General features: G+C 34.7%; 1 protein-coding gene across 2 annotated transcripts; it reads left to right on the top strand.

Moving 5' to 3' along the window:
- The first annotated feature begins 1,497 nt into the window (after positions 1-1,497).
- Positions 1,498-17,776, top strand: LOC112691970 (glutamate receptor ionotropic, kainate 2-like). 2 transcript variants are annotated; one of them, XM_025566458.1, is made up of 16 exons: positions 1,498-1,716; positions 2,639-2,794; positions 5,541-5,907; positions 6,434-6,575; positions 8,172-8,342; positions 8,577-8,735; positions 9,694-9,915; positions 10,686-10,889; positions 10,967-11,051; positions 12,102-12,240; positions 12,379-12,516; positions 12,601-12,799; positions 12,901-13,132; positions 14,566-14,678; positions 14,743-14,886; positions 17,500-17,776. In XM_025566458.1, the coding sequence occupies exons 1-16, from the start codon at positions 1,620-1,622 to the stop codon at positions 17,608-17,610; spliced, it is 2,679 nt and encodes an 892-aa protein (XP_025422243.1). In that variant the 5' UTR covers positions 1,498-1,619; the 3' UTR covers positions 17,611-17,776. The 2 variants fall into 2 exon arrangements, with proteins under 2 accessions (XP_025422243.1, XP_025422250.1); XM_025566465.1 differs by lacking the exon at positions 1,498-1,716 and adding an exon at positions 2,274-2,396.
- The last annotated feature ends 148 nt before the right edge of the window (positions 17,777-17,924 follow it).

The raw sequence follows: 17,924 nt of genomic DNA, 5'->3' as shown, positions 1-17,924 counted from the left end.
GTACGTTCAGATTTGGTGCTTGCGAAATCTGGCAACCTTACTGTTAGTTGGAAGTACTTCGAACCAACGTCTTTAAATTCGATTAGAATTTTACACGTACGTGTGTGTGTGTGTATGATTACCGTATTATCCGTTTGGCTGGCTTTCCGAATAAACGTTACAGCGGTCGAGCTTTTGTGCGCACGTTTGGCATTTACATCAAATACAATGTTATTATTAGGGCCCGGATTTGTATGCATTTGTATGTTTTTTTTTTAACATTGCAAAAAGTAATTAGATAAGCGATAGGTTTGAATTATAATCAATTGATTCGAAATACAGTTTTTTTTTGCGTATTCTTGCACAGTGGCGTGCCGAATATAGGTCTAAATGAAGCCCAGGCATCAAGTTATAAAGGGGTGGGTTGTTGTTGTATGATAATATGTAAATTATATAATTATTGTATATATTTAGGTAGAGAAATATTGATATATGAGTTCTGAATGAGATGAATTTAAATATGGATGGGTGGGTGGTAAACTAGATTTTGCGATTGGCATCAAAAAAAATTTTTTCTCGGCACGCCACTGTTCTTGCATATTTTGTAATTTTTTTATGTGTACTGAATATTTCGGTGTTTTTCGATTTTTCAATGCAATATAGTCAAATATCTAAGCGTTTTACTTACTGTTCGTTGGTTTTACCCATATGTACCAATGGTCCGTAAGATATTTGTTTTCGTACGCTATATAATCGCTTCTAGATAAAAATGATGTTGTAATCATGAGTAGATTTTCATGAAACATATTTTAGTTGTGTCTTGTCCGTTTTTCATGATATTTGTTTCTTGTCAAAAATACGAGTTCGTAAATATGTTGCGGAATTCGGAGAAAATATTTTTGCAATTGTAGGAGAAATTTAATTTTCCCCAAGTATGTGTTCCATATCAATTACTAAACGAATCATACGCATTTTGAAACTAAATGCATTTTTGTTCACATATTTTAATGATAATCAATACATAAATGCAGTCGTATTTCGTACGTCTAGTGCGTTTGATTTCTATTAGTATACCTATTTATATATATTTAATTGGCGCGCAAAAATAAAAAGTTGATTTTTTTACTATTTTTCAGACGCGCACTTCGTTAACCTTTAACCCGACTGCCAACATTTCAGATTAGCGTACTGGTAAAAAGAACGAACAAAAAAAAAAAATAAATAAATAAATAAAAAGCGGTACGAAACGCGACGGGCGGTGAAGATTTAGTATAGATCATGTGCAGCAGTGGTAGTCAGTGACGAATTCGTACACCCGGATCGTCACTTCGGTGGTTATAATAATAATAATAATAATAATAATAATAATAAATGATAAAATTAATAGTACTGGTAGAGTAATAATACAAATCGGTCCAGCGACGGACGGGGGACCCGAGGCAGCAGCCCGAGACGGTTTTGGTGCGCGCGCGCCCGTTCTAAATTTAGTGTTTCAGCGGTTTACCGGTGAACGTGTCCGGCCGATGTTTCGCGTAGTGAATCCGCGTGCGCAACGTGCGCGGGATCAACGACGCCCGTGAGGCCGCGCGTGCCGATCCGGCGGACCACAGTGCCCGTCGACCCTTGGCAAAACGACTACAATGCTGCCGCTGCTGCTGCGACCGTCCGTCGCGGTCCCTTTACTCGCCGCGTTGGTCTGTCGCGTCGCCGCGAAAGATGCGGACCGCATCGCTATCGGTTAGTGACCAAGTGTTTCTCGATTATTTTTTACCGTTGCGACCCCCTTTTGGGATTTCGATTTTCTAGTGACCTCAACGTGTTTTTTTTTTCACATACTCGTATACATTTTCATTAATAATTAACACAGACCTTATAAATTAAACGTCTAAACAGTTGTTAATTCATGCCGAAGCCCTCACCGGTTGGTTCGATCATCGAGTCACTCAAGTCACTGCACTAAAAAAAACATCCATTATGCTTGTTGTACATTTTTTTTATAGATTTTAAAAATAATAATTATAAATACTAAGAGTACATTGCACACTGGATAATGTACATGAAAAACATAATTATTTTTAAATTAAGGTTCTTTATGGCTTGGTTGTTACTGTTGATATGAAATTATTTCGTCGATTCTTGGTTACTTTGTTAAACTAATTCTCATAGCTGATGTAACACTCCGTCAATTTCTGTTTTAATATAAATATACACTCGTAATAAGTAATATGGTAATGTTTATTGGTTTTATTTTTTCATAAATTAATTTTACTATTGGAACTTTTTAATTTTTGAATTTAAATTTAAATCATATGCGACCCCCGGGTTGAGAAACAACTAACCGTTAGTCAATCGACCGACGAACGGTACGCGCGTATAAAACATATTCAACAATCATCTATTACGATTACCGTTACATAGTAATTATTATTATTTTTGCTTTTGTTTTTGGACGTTACAACGATGCGCCTATGCACGTACGTAACGGTTCAAAGCCGATCGACACAACCGTTGCACGACGAATACAGAAATAAACGTGTATTCCATTGTGTACACTTTGTTAGCTTATTGCGTCTGGCGAGATAATGTTGTTTGGTCGTCCCGTGTCTAAACGTTTACGAAAACAATATATGACGCGAATATTTTTGTTTTCTGTGCGCAGTGGGCCTGTTCCCGTCCGAGGGCTCGGTGGAACAGATGGCCTTTGAACTGGCCGTGCAAAAGGTGAACTTGGACCCGGCCCTGTCGGATGACGTCAAACTCGAGGGCCGAGTGGAAATCGTCGACGTCAACGACGGTTACCGGACCGGTCAGAAAGGTGAGAGCCACCCGGGGCCATGTGGCCGGGCGCACGCGCATCCGGCCACAACGGCCTTACATGGCCTGGATGTGCAATTGTTTTCCCGGCGCTGCCCACACAAAACTACGTTTATTCTCGTTTGAAATCGCGGGGATCTCCGGGTTGCTGTGGACCTGCTGAGGGTGCGTATTTCTGGGATCCGGGTGCACTGCCTTTCTACCATTGGCCACTTCCTTATCTATGATTATTATTACATTATTACATATTTTTATGTTTTTAATTTGTTTGGTTTTCCAAGCGTTCAAAAATAAGCTCCAAAAGTATTCAACACATAAAAAGTATTTAAAACGGTGTCGAAAACATTTCATGCTACAAGTTTTCATTACTTAAATCCCTCGATTACTTTACTTCAATAATACTTTTAGTGCATTCTTTTTTTTTTATGAACTATTAATTAAACTAGGAAGGTTTTTCGCTTATAAAATATTTTAAAGACTCAATTAATTAATTAATTTCATGCCCATCAATTGACATAAATTTAACACTTCGAACTTCCGTGGATAACAAATATAATGCCTAAAAAGTTGTTAAAACTGTTTGTTGACAGCAAATTAATTATTGGGAATAAGTTGTACAAGAATAGTAATAATTTTCGTTCATTACAGTGATTTTATTGAAGATGGGGGAGAGGGACAACTTATGCATTTGTCACAGCCTAGAGCTTTGTTATTCCAAAGTCAGTACATCATCAAAATATAAATACGTCTTTCACAAAGCTATTGGCATGTTGTAAATCAGAAAAATGAGACGTGTACTATACGTGAACTTATGTACAAAGTGCAAATCGTTATATTTTTAACTGGTTTGACGTACCTATCCCCCACGTTAATCAGCATTTCGGTAAAATAAGCTGCCGAGTGGTAGTTTAATAAGAAAATGCTGATTACCTTACTCTAGAAAAAACTGAAATTGCGCCACTGGATCAGTACGTATTTGTTTATTAATATTCTTAAGTACTGTCTTTACATAAATATTGATAAGGAAGTATGTGATTATTTTTAAATAATAAAATATTTGATAAGAATGTATATCCCAGTAGTAGAAAGGCAGTTCTGAGTGTACCCGCTAGCAAAATATGCTGTCGGGGCATGTAAATCCTCAGGTGAAAACTGGTTCCGAATTTTTTTTTTCATATCGATTCTTCTATTGCATATAGTATAATAAATACGTCAACGGTCTAAAACCGTTTCCAAATGAAATGTATGGAGATTTAAATCACACGTATTTCTATACAAATGTAAACCAGATTTTATTTTATTGAAATATTAGAATAATTGTTATTTTAACCATTGAGCTACGAAGATATTTTATATCACTGATTGTTTTGGGATAGCAGCTGGTAAACGATTGTAAGAATAAAGTAATAAACGCTGCCAGGACGGTACTCATACCGCAAGCTTTATTGTGACGATAAAATTTATACATTGTTATTCATTATCGATGACAATAATGAGAAGTGGCGACGCGAAGTTTATTTTCCGATGAAGCAGTTACGTGTATCAAATACCCACCCCAAGTTAACTTTTAAATATTAAAATCAGTGGGTCTAAACAAAATATTATATGTTTTATTACATTACGTAAATTGTGCAAATTATGTATTAAACTTTTCTGTCACGCTACATTCTATCCACCCCAATTTAGCGATGAAGGAACTACTTCAACAAAACCTTTATTGTGACACCACTGAGAATGATTACTAATTCACGTTGACCGCTTTCGTCATTGTAGGAAAACAGGCAAAGTTTGAACATAAGTTTTGCAAAGTTTAGCACACACGTGTGACATGAGAACTGATTGTTGAACGTTTAAAAGTAAACAAAATATACGAGTCAGGTGTCTAATTTATAATCTCATATTTTTCTATATTTGGTAATACTGTTTTACTGTATATATATATATATTCTATTTGAACGCAAATTATATCGGAATTGGAGATGTTAACGTACATTTTTGAGCGAATCCTTAAATATACTTATACAAATACCGTAAAAAAACTGAGCAGTATTGCAATAATGTTTTTTCGAAACTACGATTTTATGTAAGTTTGATTTTCGATAACCAGATGACGTCAGTAACAAGGCTTTGTTAGGACTCGCTCCAAGTTGTATGTTTTTTATTACTTTTTTTTAAATAAATTATGCACTCCATCAATTTTCTTTATCAATAGACACGCGGGTATCTGCAGGTATATTTATAAACCGTTACAAATTACAAACGTACGGGTTCGAGACCGCAAGATTTTGCCCATTTATACGTCATCACCACGGCGTGTATTGGTGTTGGCACTTCGTCGTTAAGCAAATATTAGAATTAAGGTAGAGAAAAAAAACCCAATATATTTTTCTTTAACAAATAAAACCACAAAACTGATGTACTGCAAAGGTCTTCGGTGCTATATTTACGATGGAAACACTCGCGGTGAATGTCTCTTCGCGCGTTAAGTGTATAAAAATGTGCGAAGATAAAAAATAAAAATGAAAACACATTATAGTTCAAGAATCCCTCTAATACTCATAATTAATCTCGTACCGCGATGCCGGTTTTCAGAAAACGGCCGACAGTCGATTCTTATAGGCGGATGGGGGCGTAAAGGAGGAAACGAGAACAAACGCACGTTCCGCGATCGACACCGTTGCGCGTACAATAATTAATATTCAATAATAAAATAAATTAAAAAAAAAAATTGTGTGTCGCGCGTTTAGTGTGCGATTCAATCGAGTCGGGCGTGGGGGCCATTTTCGGTCCTCCGGGGTACGAGGCGTCGGCCATCGTCCAGTCGATATGCGATTCGATGGAGATCCCGCACATCGAGACCCAGTGGAAAATGAACCCCAGGCAGCGGCCCAACTACTACGTGAACGTCTACCCGGACCCGGTGGTGCTGAGCCGCGGGTACACGGCCATCGTGCGCGACATGGACTGGACGTCGTTCACGCTGCTTTACCAGAGGGACGAAGGGCTGCTGAGGCTGCAGCACCTGATCCAGGACTACTCCGGGTCGACAAAGCTGTCGGACGCCACGCAGTCAGCCATCGCCATCATCAAGCTGCCGGAAAACAACGATTTCCGGTAATCACACCGCGCGCGTCACTCAGGGCTCGATGGGATATTGGAAAAAAAACCCTCACGTAAACCGGGTATGTCGAACGGGATAACGAGAGTTGGGTCCCGCCGAAATATTTGATCGCTTAAAACAAACGCGAATCGGGTCCGCGGTAATATCTTTATTTTATATATTATTTAAATTTTTCAAGCAAAATTAAATGCTAGTATCAGTGCAGCTCACCAGTTGATCCTATAAGTTTTGTACGTCTGATGTAAATGCATAAATTCATTCAAAATCAAAGGTTAAAATCAAATTTTCATCATTAATATATACCCTTCGAATTTTGAAAATCCTCTTCTCGCTCCTCCATTACGATGTAAACTCGTTTAAAAGTGCTTATGATTTTCTTGCCTATAATTTAATTTCACTTTTATTCAAGAATATAATACCGTCCTGAAACGTGACTCTACTTCCACTTGAATTAATATTATGCACAGAAATGATATCGCTTAATATTATCCACATTGGACTGACGATACAATTTTTCAGACCCATGCTCAAAGAGGTGAAGAAATCGCTAGAAAGCCATATTGTTTTGGATTGTGACAAAGACACCATATTAAACGTGTTGGAACAAGCCGAGGACGTGGGTTTGATGGACGATTATCACAGTTTTATTATCACTTCTCTGGTAAAGTAAAAACACTCTATAATATCCTTCACGCCGTAGTATATTATTATATGTAATCCACCAAATATATTTATCAACTAATATTATTACTGAAGAACTACTACTCGTAAAAAACGTTTTAGTTTACTTGAATGGTTTATGAGGTTTTCGAGACTACAAAACCACAATATTTACTTTTATAATTATTAATTATATTTTATTAAAAAATGTTATGAATCCAATCAAATTATATGTATACACACACACACACACACACACATATATATACCAATAAGATTAAAGTAATTCTTTATTTTGGTTTTAACTGTTCAGATATTTACTATTTATCTATACACTATTTACATATTTATATGTTAGTTATTGTTAAATGTTTACAAAATCATATTAATCAACCGCAAGTATTTATTTTACTAACGAACATATATAATACTATTTAGCATTTAATCTTATCCGTATGAAACGAATAATGATTTATATTCAGTATTATTTAGTAACCTCCCAGGGGGTAGACGGTAGTGAATACAGTAGGCATGACTTAATGTAACAATAGTATACAAAAATAATTAATAATTATTTAGAAATTGTTTTGATATAAAAGTTCGATAAAAAAAATAAATAAAAGTTTAGTAGAAATTCACAACTATAACGTAAAACTTAATGAATAGGGCATTTTAGAACAAAATTACGATTATAATTATTTCTAGTATTAACTGCCACACGTAGCAATTTAGTGTAGTTTTAACTATAACGAGTACCGATGTTATACACATTTATACATGTAATCCTATAATTGTATAAAACTTAAACATATATCAACTAAAAATAATTGGTAATAACTATAAAGCAATACAAATATATTCAGTAATAATGTTGAGTTGGTTTTAAACAAAGACTAGATTATTAATAATAATAACAATAAAAAAAAAAAAAAATTACAATTATTAATGTGGTTTACATATTTTTGCATAACATATTTATGTTAGGTATGTTATTTGGAACTGAAATATGCAAGTTTGCTTGTAAAGACTGTTGTGAAATGTATAATCTATGTTTGTTTTTTATAATTTGAAGTTGTGAAAATGCAGTTTCACAAAAATATGTCGATAAGATTTGCGAAAGGTATTAACATAAGAAAAGACGCTTTCGAAATTATAAGATACTCTTGCTGTCGTCTTAACCAAAATTTAATGAGTTGGTTTTTATAAAATTCCGTTTCAAGAGTTTTAAATGAAATAAATATTTCACGCACCTCCCCCCCCCCAGTTATGTTACCACTGCCTCCTAGGGGGCCGTGGCCCCCAGATTGAGAAGCACTGCCCTAACATCGTAAAATCTCGGGAAAGTCGAGAGTTCCTTTTATTAATTTGTTTAGAAATAAAGAACAATCGTTATAATCCCGTCCGTTGCTCGGTGGGGATATCCCATATTCGTTCGCAGCATTGTAGCATTGGGTAGCCCACGCAAGTTTAACTTAAAGCCAATCGTTCTGATAAATGTCCCAAATGTAAGCAAGTAAGTAGATAAGATATCAATATCCTTGTATGCCATATTATTCGTTCGCGTTACGTCAGTTGTTCATAACACCACGATTCCCAGGACGCGCACACCATCAACTACGGTCACTTGCAATACAAACGTACCAACATCACTGCGGTGAAACTGATCGATCCGTCGAGCGCAACGGTGACGAGTATAATGGAAGATCTGGAGTTCGTCCAGCAGAGGATGAATTTGAACATGGAAGTGTTCCACGCGGACACCATTACGGTACTTTATTTTTTTATTATATTTTTTTCAACAGAATAGACAGTACAGATTACAGATTCGATTAACCTTCCAAGCTAGGCTTGTGTTGGAGAGAGGGAGTTATTGTAGTTAGAAAATATTAAATGATATACATAATACAGTGTAATGTGACACGAAATCAATAATGATCACAATACCGCGTCCCCCAGTGGGCTGCAAACGAACGGTCACGATTTCGCAAAAACATTTCCGCAGGTGGACGCGCTGTTGATGTTCGATGCGGTCAACGTGTACGCAAAAGCGTTGCGCGGCATTGGCGGCACCAAAACGATCAAAGCCGAACCGAACAGCTGCAGCAACCGGTCGAGCGCAAGTTGGTCTTACGGATATGGGCTCATCAACTACATGAGGGTTGTAAGTGTTTAGTGCAGTGGCACGTTTGGTCGGGGAAAACGATTTCGATTTCGAAGCGGGTAGAACACGATTGCGTACGTTTGTCCTTTTTGACAATACGATTGCGTAATTAATAAATAAATAAAACCGACAGTTTTTATTTGAATGAAATTATTATTAATAAATTATTTTAAAATGCTTCAATTTGGATTCCTTGACATTTATAACCTACTACTATTACTGAAACTTAAAAAATACCGCATAATATAACGGAAATAACGAAATTTCGTTATATCTGATATATTTGGTATCATTAACAATAACCATAGGTAATAAAAGCAATAAGACACAAAGTATTTGCTAACTTTTTTAAGTTCTCTCATTTTAAGTTCATGTAGGCACGTAGAATACACCAATACAGGTATGAAAATTGGTGCATCAACGTTTAAAAATTCGTACGCAATCGTGTAGTTAAAATTCAGCTAAAATCGTAAGGAATCGTGTAGCTTAAAAAGGTATCGCCGATAATGAACGTACGCAATCCTATTTTAGCCTTCGAAGCAAAAATAAACATGAACTCGACTTTGCTCCGAATCTCGATGACGATCAAAACCGTTTTACCGACCGAACTCAAAGCAAACGTTATATTTTTTTAATTCGAAATCCAATCGATTTGTTTATTTGATCCGATGTGCGTTCAGCTTAATAAGACTGTACCTTTTGATTTATTTTAACCGGATTAAAAGACTATCATGTGTTACGGATTCCTTTGGTTTTTGTTTTTATGCGATTCCATTTTAAAAACGCTTGGACACGTTTCTAATATACTTTTAAAATCACATCGCGTGCACTCGCTTCGATACGGCTATTTCGTTGAATAAGACGGCGCAATTTCGTCCAAATAAATCGCATCTCAGTGATCGCATTTAAGCTCATTAAAGCATTCACGTAAAAACTATAAAATGCGTTTGGTTTTTAGATAGAAGCCGATGGCCTTACGGGCAAACTACGATTCGACCAAGATTCTGGGTACAGAAATTATTTCACATTGGAAATGGTGGAGCTGACCAACACGGGGTTCAGGAAAATCGGGGTCTGGGATCCACAGAACGAAATGTCTTACACGAGGACTAGAAATCAAATGTTGGACGACCTGGTGAACGCGAACATGAACAAAACGTTCATTATCGCATCGAAAATCGTCAGTTGTATACCAATAATCGAGCAGAAAGGCTAAGGCAACCGTCATACACCACACGCACATCACAATGTCGGTTGTCTTAGTTGTGATGAATGTTTGGTTGCCTATCATCCATCATAACTTAGTTTTTCTGTCTTTAACAATAGATATACATAAATAAATATATATATATTACCTGTACGCTGATTGCGTAAACCGTACAATTTCTGCTGAATTTTCACTAGAATTTCGAATGATATAGCTAGTTGTCAAAGTGTTCTAACACAAATTTATCCTTAAATTTTGGATCTATTGACTTCCAAAGACTAGGATTATTTTCATGTTTTTCAATTAGTTTGTGGATGTTCTCATTAGTCCACTCTTTTTTTTAACTTGATGTTGTGCTTTTGAAGCTTATAAACATGAAATAATTTTAAAAACACCAGAAACACTAAACAGTAATCGTCAACTATCAACTGTTTTAATTCATCAAAACAGCAGACAAACTGTTAATCACACTGTCGACGCTTATTTCGGTCATGTTCAGACCGGCACGAGAATTGTCACGAGACTTGTGTCACGGAAATTAGATAAGTGTATGACAGAAATTTAAACAATCGTTCATACAATGACACTTTACTGTCATACAATTACAGGCTTTAGTTGTGATGAATGTTTAGTTGCCTATCGTCCATCATAACTTAGTTTTTCTGTCCTTAATATGTATTAATATAATATTTGCGACGCGGGCGCAAAATCAATATTAATGATGCGTCGTTGTATGTTTCTAGACGGAACCATACATGATGCTGAAACCGGATCATAAGGATCGCACGGGCAACGACAAGTACGAGGGTTACGTGGTAGATCTGATACAGATGATATCGGAGGAGATCAACATCACGTACGAGTTTAAACTGAGGAACGACGGTAACGGTAAAAAAGATAAGAAGACTGGCAAGTGGGACGGACTCATCGGCGAAGTACAGGAACTGGTATGGGGAACGTATAGCGCGTGGATGGATCGTCGTTGTCGGTACGATGTGAATTTAAATTGTTCGTGATTTTCCAGAGAGCTGACCTGGCCGTTTGCGATCTGACCATCACGCACGAGAGGAGGACGGCGGTGGATTTCACAACTCCGTTCATGAATTTGGGTAAACACGCGTGTTGTTCATATTCGTATATTTATTTATTTTTCCTTTTCATAAATGCCTTAAGCATCTTTATTTCAACTACCGATGGTACTTTACAAATACAACGAGATTAGTACAAATTAGTAAACGAGCAATAAGTATAATACACATTGTATGTAACTATTGTTTGGTATTGTTTCTCCAATGAGATTGCCCTTTTCCTTAGTTTAAATTAATTAAACTAAGTCGTAGGGCTTCAAGCGTTTGAGGCGCCTGACGTCCAAGCGAGTTTCCAAGAAGCTGTTTACAATTGCATTCGTGCGCAACTTTAACCCCTTGATATTTCATCCTAGGGGATGATATTTCAAGGTTACGATGTTTATAACGTCATTTAGTCGAACCGGTATGTTGCGACAATGGATCGATGGACAATATATCTTGAGAACATTGAATGATATTTGGATATTAGATTCGCTGGCACAAGCCCACAGTTGCACGCCGTAGACCCAAATCGGCTTAATGAAAACTAAGACGTATAGTTATACCCTAGTTTGTCAGGTTTACCGTGGAATGTCTTCCAATTAGCATGTATAATTTACGGACAACATGGTGTTTCCAATTCAATCGGGAGACGAGGTGCATACCAAAATATTTAGCTGAACATTTAACGGGATTATTGTGTGGTCCAACGGTATTTGAATACTCACGGTTTTACATAATGTATTATTTACGTGCACCGACTTGTCACTGTTAATCTTGATTTTTCAACGTCTTTTCCGTTTGAAGATGTTATTGATTGAAATCTGTCAGTGACCAATCACAATCATTGGTCTTTACGTGTGGTTAAATATCCGTGTTATCATCAAACAAAGCGGTTATTAAGTTATTGGTTGGGATATAAGCTCTACAGAGTAAGTAAATAATAGGTTCCAGTACGTAACCTCATGGAATTCCAGTTGATATATTTTTCTGATTATTTATTATAAATTGTTATATGAGCAGCCGAATTGTTTTCACAATAATCATCATGTCGACAGCTAATCGTATTATGATAATATGTTATCATTACAGGCATCAGCATTTTATTCAGTAGACCGAAAGAACCGGAGACCAATTTGTTCTCTTTCACCCAGCCGTTATCGTTTCACGTGTGGATATATACGGCGACCGCATACTTGAGTTTGTCCGTCGTCCTTTACATACTGGCCAGGTCGGTACCAGCTGACGAATATACGCCGTCCGGTAATGGTCAACGAGCGAGTCGTTGATGACAACCCGATGTCCTTCATAACCCCACGATGTTCTCATAACCGATTTTATAACTACAACCATTTGTTTATTCTTCAAGGATCACACCCGACGAATGGCAAAATCCTCATCCGTGCAGCACGGAGCCTGAAGAACTCGAGAACTCGTTATCGTTGATCAATTGTTTGTGGTTTTCGTTGGGTTCCATACTGTGCCAGGGTAGTGAAGTGTTGCCGAGGTAAATTCTATGTAAATATAACGACGCATTAACAACGACACGCACGCGTTCGTTCTGTGCTGTACGTTGAACACATTTCTGCAGAGCTTTTTCGACGAGAGTATGCGCGTCCATGTGGTGGTTCTTCGCATTGATCGTGACCCAATCGTACACGGCTAACTGGACCGCGTTCCTGACGTCCAGTAGAAAGGAGTCGGCGATCAAAAGGGTCGAGGACCTGGACAAACAATCCGCTATCAAATACGGATGTGTGAGGGGCCAGTCGACGGCAGGGTTCTTTGAGGTTAGGCTGGGAAATGTGTTGCAAATGGATTATTCACTCGTGAATGGCGTTCTGATCATTTTATTTGATTGTTTTATTTACCTCTTTCCCTTGATTTATAGAACTCCGACGTAAACCTCTATCAAAAAATGTGGAGCGTGATGGAAACGTACGGCGACACCGTGATGATGTTCGACAACAAGCAGGGTGTGGACCGAGTGAAAAAAGAGAGAGAAGCTTACGCTTTTTTCATGGAGTCCAGTACGATTGAATACGAAGTGCAGAGGAATTGTGATTTGACGGAAGTAGGCGCGTGGTTGGACAACAAAGCTTACGGGATCGCAATGCCTTTTAGTGAGTATTGTTATACCGCAGTCCCAGGTAACTCGAGTACGACGGTAGGATAAATTGATTGCCACTATTTAACTGGTAAAATATTTTAGGCGGAACAAAAACCTGGTTACAATTGCGTTCTATATGAATACATATATTATTGTTTAGATTTAATTAAATTTTCGCTAACCCGTTAATATTTTTGGGAAACAAATAAAATATAATCAAAACGCTTATTAAAACAATGTGAATAATAATTATAACAATGATAATTGAACACAAAAATAGGTTCTTTTTTTATTTGGTTAATCATCTTAAAATAATAAAAAATGATTTATAAAATATATAAATTGTACATTAAAAATCATTAAAATTTTTCTGATAACGTCAATACAAATAAAATTAAAATAGAGTGCGTTTTTAACCTTGTTGATGAATTTTTAAATCGTAAATATTAACTGTTCATGTAATAATTACACAATCATATTCCTGACAAGAATTCTTATACAAATAAGAGTTCCTGTCTGGAATATACTATACTAGCTGAAACCGTTGCACTTTGGAGCTCGTTAAAAATCCTACCTCTTATATGTCTCAAACTGTGTGTTGAATTCGTTACGTGTGATTATGCTAGCAGTATATTTTATACATATAAATAGATAACGGTAAAAATATACTACTAATTTTACTAGTAATTTTTTTCGTTTTATCGAGAAAAGTCTGATAATCCAAGTATTCAGTAGAATAATATTTATTGAAGTGTATTTAAATACATGATATTTTTTGTTCTTCCTTCTGGTGGGTACACAAATTAATCAGAAGGTTTTCTGACGCGTGAGCATGCCATATACAGCTGTCCAAGTGAGAATCATGGATTTTCCAAATTCAGTCTCCGCACTTATAGCGATTGTCCTTGTGCTTTGTTGATGGTCATTGCAAAGACGAAAAAAAACGAAATGCACGTGTCATGGAAACAAATAATAAAAAAATAATAACAACAAAATTCAGGGATAATTTCTTTCGTACTAATTATTATTAATGAAACTAATAGCAACCATCTCTATAAACAAAAATTTCCATCGTAAACCTCAAAATATTTGAGCACCTTTCGGAGTTGAGCCATTTTATCTTAGCCTATCTTCTGCCCGCAGGTCTAATATATATTTGATATTTTTATCTAATATATCTCTGTACCAAATTTCGTTGCAATCAGTCCAGCTGTTTAGGAATGCATAACAGACAGAAATCCATTTATATATATATATAGATTAAATTTTATGTTGATATTATTAAAAATATTTTATAATTTTAAATTATTTTTTTATTTATAGTGTTTTAATTACTTTGTCTGAGTACAAAGTAAAATCGAATTGGAGTCCTTAACGTTAATATTATTACTCGTGAATCACGATAAAATGTACAGATATTATAATATCAAAGTCACGTGTTTCCAGATGCTCCACACAGAACGAGAGTCAGTATGGCTTTGTTGAAACTTTCTGAATCCGGGAAACTAATGGAATTGAAAGACAAATGGTGGTCGGTAACAGAAGACAAAATGTGTCCGGTAATTTTTGTACAGACTATAATAATAAAAGCATAGACAAATACGGTTCACATTAACGTTTCAGATACCAAAAGACAATTCAGCGGAGTTGGATGTAAGTGAAGTGGGAGGAATGTTTGTCATTCTTATTTTTGGATGCCTGTTGGGATTCCTATTTTCGTTGTTGGAATTCTTGTGGAACATTCGGAAAGTTGCGGTCGAAGAAAAAGTAATATTAAATCGTTTATAAAATGATCAATATTCTATATATGTTCTATATAGGTACTACGAGTATATGGCTTTATACTATCACGTAGCAATCAATCATTTTTCGGTTGTATTTATATGAAACAGTTATACGTATTTACTCCTCAAATCAGAGTTCCAGTTATAGAGTATAGAGTGCGAAAGTCTATAGGCCGTACTTTGCACTCCCGGGAGGTTAATAATAAAACATCCTACACAGATGGTATAATCATCTTAAATACGATTAAAAAAAGTGACATATAAGTGGAAGCGAAAAATCTCTATGATCATATATCATTATCAGTATCGGGATAAAACATCCAAATAAAAAAAAAATTATAAAAATCCGTATTATTAATACCTGTATAATTTTTTTTTTTTTTATTTGAATACATTATTGTTCATTTTTAGATCACATTTTAATAATATTTAACACTAATAATACTGTATGATACAGTTATAAAATAATAATAATAAAAATAATATGTTGTGCTATATAATAATTATACTCGTATATTTAGTCTTATGTAGTGTGTTACAACGTAACATAGTTTTATTTTTATTATTATTATTTTATAACTATGTTATAAAATATTAAATAATGTTAATTTTGATTTAAAAATGAACGATGTACCTAAATAAAAAAATAATAAAAAAATAAAAAAATTATGTACAGATATACAGAATTTTATTTATTTTTTTATTGGGATATTTTGTCCTATACATTGGTTATTTTATCCCTGGATACTTTATTCGTTGAATATTTTAACCTTGGATGTTTTGACTTGGATATTTTGTCCTAGATTCATCATTATCATATAAACGATATTATCATTTTCTTTCAACCTTTACCTTTTATAGCATATAGAATATTACAGTATCCTTCATCTGAGATATTCTTAGGGCAGATCTCTAATAGAGCTGTATGTTTATCAAGTAACGCAAATATAAGTTAGACAAAATAAAATACTTTATCTTTCGTTTTGTCAACTTTTCATTTTTATCGGTAACAACATATTATCTCGACCAGGTCAATTTGAATTTTAAATTTTGAACGGAACGTGATACATAGGGCTAAAATTAGAGCAGAAATCATAATCACTATGACAAAAAGAATCATTTCAAGAATAAGTATAATTAATAAATTTATTTATCTCATAAATATAATATTGACAACTCGAATTCATACGGTAAAAAAATATGATTTTTAACGTGATATCTTTGAATTTTTAATCAGATAACGATAATAAATTTATAAACCTTCTTGTAGAGGTTAGTAGTAGCTTTTATATCACATCACTGTACCTAATAATATTGATGGAGGATATTTAATAATTTTTAAAATATATACATATATATATTTTATACTAGCTGAATTACCCGACTTCGTCCGAGTTACTTAATATTTTTTTTAAACCATAAATGAATCGAATAAATTTGTATTTTTACTTGAAACTCTAAAAAACATTCAACACAGGTACTTATAGTTATTCAAAATTCTTCTATTCTATTCTAATACTTTTTGGTAAATATAATGGTATATATAGTATTTTTGTAGATAAAAATCTAAGATACTTCTTGGATACCACATAATTCTTTTTTTGATTAGTTACATAATTATATAAATTATTTTCTGAACTACTTTGAGAACACGCAACGTAAAATTGGACACGGGTGAAGCAGGAATCTGAACTGTCGATGCATGTTTTAATGAAAATACACGAAAGTAAAGTTTCTGGAAAGATCGATGATAATTGAATTTAAAAAAATAGTTATCATATTTTTCGTGTGATAGTTAATCACATTGTAATCATAAAGATTTTCGAAACATAAACAATGTTATTATTTTAGTTAAAATATCGCCGCCATTGAATTTGTTGTAAATAATTACTCAATCAACTTAGAGAATTTATATTAGGCATAAGAATTTTTTCGCAATATTTCTTTCAGTTAAAAAAAAAAAAAAAAATGTCAACGGATATTAAATACCGTGATCAATACCATTTCACATTTTTGTATATAAGCGAAATACTTAAGTAAATGCCGCCATTCATTACGTTTATGTGTCAATTATAAGTTGACTGTTTAATAAAACGTAGCTATAACCGATATTCATCGGTCAACACATTGGTGAACCATATTGTGTGAAGTATATAATCGTGATAAACAGTGACGGATCCAGAATTTTCTTTTTTTTGGGGGGGAAGGAGAGTTGAAAAATATTTTCCCTTGGGATATTTTTTATAACATTGTAGTCAGTGATTGATAATGAATTGAGATAATAGTAAGTAATATAATACATTAATTTAAATCCATGACTAGTATTTTCTTGCATGAATAAAAATACAAATTATATACCTTCCCGCATACTTTAAAAAATAAAAATCTTTTTCTGAATTCATAAAATTATTAATCTTTAATATATATTTTCCCTGATTTTGGAATGGTTGAATCAGCCACTGGTGATAAACGGTAAAATTATCGTGGTATGCGGTCAATGAATAATCCGACTAACCATCGTTGATTGTACATGGACGTATTCGTGGGCCACTAATAGCTAGTGATTAATCCATACCGTTCAACCGTCGTGTTGCAGTTGTCGCTGTGGGACGCGTTCAAGCTGGAGCTGAAATTCGTGTTGAAATGTCACCAATCGAACAAACCAGTGCGGCACACAAAATCGGATGATCAATCTTCGGAAGGCTAAAAAAAAAAAAAAGAATTAATTAAATATAAAACGATATAATATTGTAATCTTGTATTTTTGGAGCGTGCAACAGCAACAGCGTCTTGTTACATGTGCATTGTATTGGACAATATTAGTTATATTAACAATGATGATAGTAACGATAAACGAAAGTATATCTCTATAATTGATACGTTTTATTTACATTCGATACCGTCTCACGCAGTGGCGTACATTCAATCTTGCTCTGGAGGGGTTTAACAAAAATAATCGTTATCTTTTTTTTTTTCATTACACAGATAAATAAGATAAATATAATTGCTATAAACATATAT

This window comes from Sipha flava, unplaced genomic scaffold (genome assembly GCF_003268045.1).
Source record: "Sipha flava isolate LNK unplaced genomic scaffold, YSA_version1 115_pilon_pilon, whole genome shotgun sequence".
In the NCBI taxonomy this organism is placed as follows: Eukaryota; Metazoa; Arthropoda; class Insecta; order Hemiptera; family Aphididae; genus Sipha; species Sipha flava.
Note: the sequence above shows the minus strand (reverse complement) of the source record. Positions and strands in the feature narration are given on the sequence as shown.